General features: G+C 42.0%; 1 protein-coding gene across 1 annotated transcript; it reads right to left on the reverse strand.

Moving 5' to 3' along the window:
* Positions 1 to 3,623: 3,623 nt before the first annotated feature.
* LOC119435348 (pseudouridylate synthase TRUB2, mitochondrial-like) lies at positions 3,624 to 6,295 on the reverse strand. The gene is made up of 3 exons (XM_037702239.2): positions 5,953 to 6,295; positions 5,400 to 5,536; positions 3,624 to 4,326 (listed from the first exon to the last, which is right to left on the reverse strand). Exons 1-3 carry the CDS (start codon positions 6,057 to 6,059, stop codon positions 4,046 to 4,048), a joined length of 525 nt encoding a protein of 174 aa, XP_037558167.1. The 5' UTR covers positions 6,060 to 6,295; the 3' UTR covers positions 3,624 to 4,045.
* Between the last annotated feature and the right edge of the window lie 714 nt (positions 6,296 to 7,009).

A 7,009-nucleotide genomic window follows, 5' to 3' on the forward strand; every position in this document is an offset into this window, starting at 1 on the left:
TACAAGAGCTGTCACAAGGAAAAATGGTACCCCAGAACTTACGTGGATTACTTTTCAACCGAAGCAGCAGCTGCATGCTATAAAAGAAGTCTTTAGCTGATCTGGTTTTTGTACGAAGATCCTCCTTTGGGGGCCTTAGCAAACCTAGCAATGTGTACGGGGTTATGGGAGTCCTTCGATCGTCTAAGCCTGCGAACACGACGTGAAATATGTAGTATATCTCTGTTCATCCAAGGGATTTTCGTTTTTTTTTTATGGGAATGAAGTGTTCAATACATGACAATACCTTCAAAATATGTCACGAGAACATTCACATTACTTGATATACTGAGTGTTTCAAAAGTGTCGAAGTCATCAGCCAATGTATCTAAAACAGAGGTGTCATCAGCGTGATTAAAAATTGAAATTTTATGTTTAAATGTGCAATGGGGGCCGAGTTTTTTGTAATAATTTGGCCTGTGTACTCTCAGTTACAATAATAAACAGTATTGTTTCACAACCCTATGGACCTTTTTTTTTTCATGGGCGCCACCATATTATATAGGCAGTTGGCTTGGGCGAATGCTCCGTGTTAATATGCCAGGCATATGCTCGGCAGCAGTTTCTGGTGGTGGTTTTCATGCTCGCACTGTCCAGTAGTATTTAGTAGAAACGTGGCAGATGGCTCTGTGAGACGTACTAAAGTGATTGAAGTTGGTATGGCCAGAGTTTCTGCTGGCATTGAGGTGGACGAAGCATCCAGCGTGATGTGTGCGTTTGAGCCTACAATCGGCCTTGGAGATCAGTTACGTATTTTTGAAAGCTCCTTTCACAAATGTGACCTTACTGCAGCATTCTCTCTGCTCCTAACAGCCTGGGTACCGTTCTGCTGCAGAATAAGTTGTGCTGTTTACTTTGACAAGAGTTAAAATTGTTATCTGTAGATACATTGTGTGACTACCTTGTTCGTCGGATGAGGTTTCCACCCACGAATAAAATAGATTTGGTTACTAATGACAGCATGCCATAGTAGTGTGAATCACACTTGACGAGCTGCGTGAGCGTCCAAACCAGTGGTAGATGCTGGGTTATAGATCTGTTCCTGTGTTATAGTGCATAGTCCATGCATGCAGCATGACCATATGACGTCTTATTGCGACGTTAGCCAGTTTTTTTTTTAAAGGAAAGAAGAGAATGAAAGTTTTTTTTTTCCTGATATTGTTTGTCCGTTCGTCTACGGCACACTCACCCATCTTACAGAAATTATGTCCTCACAAGTAGCCGTTGTATTATGCTGGTTTACCAATCGCAATGCCATCGGCATCATACAGAAGGCTAACGAAGACATAGCATAGTTATTTGAGGTCTGCTAGACTTAAAATGCATGAGAATGATGCCAGTGACTGATGGATGGATGGATGCAAAACTTTGCAAATATTTTATAACGATTGGCGCTTAGATGTTTTGGGGTTGCATTAGGTGGGCCGTACACGAGCATTCTTATGCCAAGCGATCAGATAGTGAGAAATTTTCCAATTCATGCTGGAAATTCAGAGGCGCCACTGCTCTTCATTGAATAAACACCGATACAGCCAAATAATTCACAACACACACAGTGCAAGTGATGATGCGCATCACATGCTTGCGCAGCCAAGAGAAATTTCTGCATGCTGTAGTTACTGCTGCACAGAAAGGCTACACAGTGGTTCTTCAACGACCTTGTATGAACTGACATCACGTAAATTTCACTGAGAACAAGCTAAAACATCTCCAAATCGTTCTGCAGCACGTGATGACAACACAATCAAGCCACGTCGCGCCGGCTTGGACAAGCCAGAGATGATAAGTGGTTCTTGAGGGAAAGGGAAAGGTTGGCGCTATCTTCTGCAGCCCTTGAGGGAGCACGGCTCAGCGCCAAAGAGGAGGAAAGGCTCGCTGTGCACCCTTTCCTCCTCACCTGATGAAAAGGTCTATAACTTGTTTCAATTCAGCGCTCTTTACTAATAATGTTGCATGCAGAGTAGTGTGTGCCACAATCAATGCCTTATAAGGAAATGTTAGTTTTGTAACTTAAACTTGGTCAGTGTCTCTGTATTGCAGTTTGTTGGACCTTCAATTTTTGCAACTGGAGGTCCCCAGTTGGCAGCGACACAAGGTTCCTTTTTGAATATTGTTACGTGTGGAAGGACACAGACGAAAGAGGCTATTTACAGGCTATTTACACTGGAGCCAGACAGCCAGGCCCACACTCGCTCGCACCAAGAGCACAGACACACTTCATCGTCTTTCTCGCGGCGGCTCGTCCCTTGAACGTCTTTCGATGATATCGTAATACTGTCCCCCCCCGGCGGCAAAAGCGCCGTCACGGTGCTGTTAAATATCTAATGCGCTTGGAGAGTTGTAGGGTTTGAGTCGGGCGACGTGGACAATATCACTGGTGGTCACAGCGGAGGACGTAGTGGGCGTGGCGAGAACGATTTCGTAGGTGACATCGGTCACTTGGCGGAGTACGTGATATGGGCCTGTGTAACAGGAGAGCAGTTTTTCACAAAGGCCAACTTTACGCGATGGTGACCAAAGCAACACGAGGGTGCCGGGCGCAAAATGCACATCACGGTGACGGAGGTCGTAGCGTTGTTTTTGTTTTTCTTGAGACACTTGCAATATTTTCATCTTTGGTATGACAGCATGATGATGATCATTGCTGGGGAGCTACTATGACAATCTGCAGCACGACCACAAATGCAGCTGGGTAGCCTTTACCAGCTATAGCTGTAAAAGCAGAATTGTGCTGTCTGAGTGGCACTGTGTCAGCAGTCAACCATTTTTAAATGTGCTCTGCTGTAAAAAAAAACTTAGTCACTTGGCCCAGGCTGGCTGGAAACCAAGCACAACAAACTCCGTTTGTTTGGCAGCACATTGATGCTGGAGTCCCATCATTTATCTTGTGCCAGTACTGCATAAAAGTCAGTGCGAATGAGGAGAACCAGATTATCATGGGTCATTGTTATTATTATAACAAAAGTGGCTTTTATATTCAGTGATGTGACTTTACAGCTGTAGATAATACAGTAAAACCCTGTTCCTATGTTTTTCAGAAGACCACTGAAATAGAATGTATGATCTGGTTAAACGTAACATCCTATAGCGCTTGCAGCAGCATTCATGATGAGACAAAAAGCTACTCTCCCACAAAACCTTAACTAAAATTGAATAGGAAGCCAACAAACTATTCAAAACCCACTCGGTTCACTGTGTTGCAATTAGATTGAACGTTAAACATTTTCTTGGAGCAATCAATCGTAGCCATGAATCACACTTAAGCTTGCAATTTCCATGTGGCGCTTGGCTTGAATCTTCGATAATAACAACCTCTTTTGGAGCACTCGCAGTTCTTTTTCAGTTTACGCGCAAGCTATCAAACATCATGAGACAGCGTTTACGAACGTGAGTGTAAAGGCCAAATTACACGTATGCTTCCGCCTGCATGCCTTGCGTTTGGCACGCCTCGTGAAGAATGCCAATTTGAACCTACAAGACGTGTGCGTACGCGCCCACCTGGCTCACAATTTTCACCTTGGTAGACATTGTTTTGTATTTTTATAAGCCAGCTAGAGCGCCGATATTTGTCTTGAGAATATATATATCCATGTTCACGCTGTGCTTCGACGCGTACAATCTGTCCCGCGCCATCTGCGCATGTGTAGGCGCGCGAGCGTGAGTTTTTGTGCACCGGCAAGCGTACGTGTAGTTTGGCCTTAACGCAACCCCGTGTGCCTTTGTCCACCTGCTCTTGGCTTTCGACTGTGAGCTGTGTTGAGATCTAGATGGAACCAGTGCTTCAGAGCTAGGAAAACGTGAAAGGAACATACCAACAAGGTTCTACTGTACCGGGTGCATAAATGTTGCATTATTTAAAAGCGATTTTTGCAGAAAAATTAGTACAAGTGAAAACCTTCATGCATCCATAGCACAAATAAATATATGGCATTTTATTGAAAAAAAAAAAAAAAAGACACACACAGCTAGAATAAGCTGGCAGTTCAGTGACGGCACGGGCTCACTATTATTTTCCTGGCCTAGGAATCTGTTTGGCTTCATTAAAGTCAATAAAATGTGGCGAGTGAGGCTCAAGCAGCTCTTGAGCCACAAGCGGCTGGCAGTCTTGAATATTTCTCAAGATATTTTCTAAAGTCCAATGCTTTCGCAGCAAGGCCAAATCGGTGTTAAACAAACCGTAGCGTACGAGTCGTACACGATGGCAGATGGCACACGAATGAAGGTGCAGCCCAATTTCATGCACCAGCTGCAGAAGATAGTTCTCAGTTTCATGGATGCAGCTCACTTCTGTAAGTAAAAGAAGAGAGAAAAACGATTGCTACTTTACTATGACAACTCAAACTACATCATTAATTTCTGCTATGCAGAGAATACTAAGAGCAAATGTGAAAGTCCCTGAAAAAAATATTTTGTATGCTATAGTTTCATGCTTATTAAACTGGTTTCTGACTTATCTGGACACTGATTGTTGGGAAATAAATACAAAAGGATACTAGGCGATTGGCTGTACTCACCAGGCTTGTGTAAGAAAGCAAACACACGTATTCACAGGATAATAATTTGGTGTTCAGCACTCAAATTTACTTGGGGAATGACACAATATATGCCACCATATGATTGCAAGATTCATAGTCAAGCAGGTGCAAGACATATTCTTACAAGGGCTGATATTCACTGCAATATCTGTTATCTAACAATGTAAACAAAATATTTCTGTGCAACGAAATATGTCTCCAAGCTATGGTGTTAATTTCCAATAAATGACAGCCGTCTCATCCTAAAACTTGAGGCACTAGAACAATTGCTTTGGCCTGCTTCCAATCTGGCTAGTGTTAACAGTGCATGTAGCACCAACCTGCCAACAAGGTGCGTGCTGAAATACACCATTTCTACCTTCAGAATAAATTAAACATTTGCAGAGACGTACAGGGAGGTTTTCTAAATGACACTCATCACAAGTATTAGGTCCTTACAGGCTCTGAGGTGGAGTATTGCGTGAGGGGGGTTTGGAAAGTTTAAACATATTGAAAAGAAGTGGAAGTCAACTCTTTACATAAAATTTAGTAGTATGAAATAAAATGTTACTTTACTGCACATAAGCCCCTAATCCCGCTCAAAAACATTTCTATCCTTCGAAATAAATATATGAAAATAAATTCTATGAAAATCCAAAATAAAATTTAAAGTAAGACATTTAAAATGAAAATTGTTCCACACATTGCTTTAATGATGTTTAGCTTTGACCTGTTTTCGGAGATGGCAGAAATTCTGCAAGACAAACTAGGTACTCAAGTTGTGAGAAAAAGGTTGGGGTCAAGCTTAATAAATTTTCCTTTAGCCGCATGCAAGCCCTCTCGTACCAAGTGTGAAGTAAGGCAGATCCAGTTCCACACAGCGAATGTTGTATACAAGAGTAGGAGACTCATCAGCAGGTCGCACCGTGCCTTTAGCTGCCATTTCAAATGCTGCCTGGCTGTTCAGGGGCACACCTGCATATCTGAAGAAAAACTCATTTACATCAAATACAATGTGAGCAACCATGAAAGCACACTCCTTGCTAGTATAGAATTACTTATCTCCACCTAGCGGATTTCCGCTGAACTATTACGCCAGAACAAGCATTAGTCTTTTGAGATGGGTCATTTTTGACAGACCTGTAGGCATCTCCACAAATGTAAGGTCCTTTAACTCCAAGTTAAACCAACGGAAGGTCCTTTAACCACACCTCTCATCAGTTAGTTTAACTAGGTATGTTGATAATGCAAGTTCTCTGGCAATTATATTTACACTGTGACTTCAAAATGAAACACTTAGCACAAAGCTACATGTCACGCCTTAGCAGGATTCCTCTGCATGGTATGAAACCATATTTTATGGGAAATGAAGAATACCTAAGTAAATATATAAACTTACTTAAATGCTTGAACTTGATATGCCGATTGGATGGAGCCTAGAAGTCGCTCTAGCTTTGCAACTGTGATATGACCTAGTAAAAAGAAGAGAGGATCTGTAAGTGGCATGTGTTACGCACACAGCACTTTTTTTTATTTATGTAGCAGTACTATTCGGCTGCCAGCTATGAATGAATAAGCACTATCTGTGTCCTCAATAATGCCTCCTGATAATGAACAATACAGAAAGGACAGTATAGAATAGCTACAACGCTGTGCTGCAGCTTGCTTATGTGCATTAAGTACAATTCAGACTAGGTCTGCAAACTAAGGCACCAATACATTTAGACTAGAAATCCTTAAGTTGCCTTTGCTTGCTAGCGTTTTAAGATTTACCTCCAGAGCTAACACTATTTTTCACGCTGAGAGCAGCAGATAGAATGTGGTATTGTACCTTCATTTCTGTACAAAGTTGTACAGAATATGATAGAATGCACAATATTGAGGAGCTTTTAATTTTATTTACAAATATAATGTCAATGCTGCAAGAGAATGTACAATTGTTGCATATTACAGAGCAGACCCGGAATACAACATGGTATACCCTCCATTTGAAAACTACAATTGATGGCTGCACTGAAGCATAGATCACTGCACTGGTACTGCAAAGAGTTGACATTAAATATTTCCTACACATACTAAATAAATACAAGTGGAGCTCTGATGTCTGACAAGTATTGTGCAGTACGCACACTTCTTTAACCCATTCAGTCCCGTGGGCGGCGCTAGGCCGGCCAGGCCAGAAGAGGCCGCCTTTAGAGCAGGCGTTTTTACGAGATTTTCAAAGATGGCAGCATACTGCAGGCTATTTTCTAGTTGTTTTGAGTTTCGTACACTAGATGGGCATACTTATACTTGTCCACAGTTTAAGCAGAAGTTGCTAGTAAAACAACGGAAAGCTTCCCGTTCACCATACTTCCCTCTGTTGTCGTAGCTGTTGCAACCAGACAAACAAGCTTGAACAAAGTGTACAGACTTCCGAGTGTGGGCTCATTTAAAAATTTTTTTTTAGCACATGC

Source organism: Dermacentor silvarum, unplaced genomic scaffold (genome assembly GCF_013339745.2).
Source record: "Dermacentor silvarum isolate Dsil-2018 unplaced genomic scaffold, BIME_Dsil_1.4 Seq641, whole genome shotgun sequence".
Lineage (NCBI taxonomy): Eukaryota > Metazoa > Arthropoda > Arachnida > Ixodida > Ixodidae > Dermacentor > Dermacentor silvarum.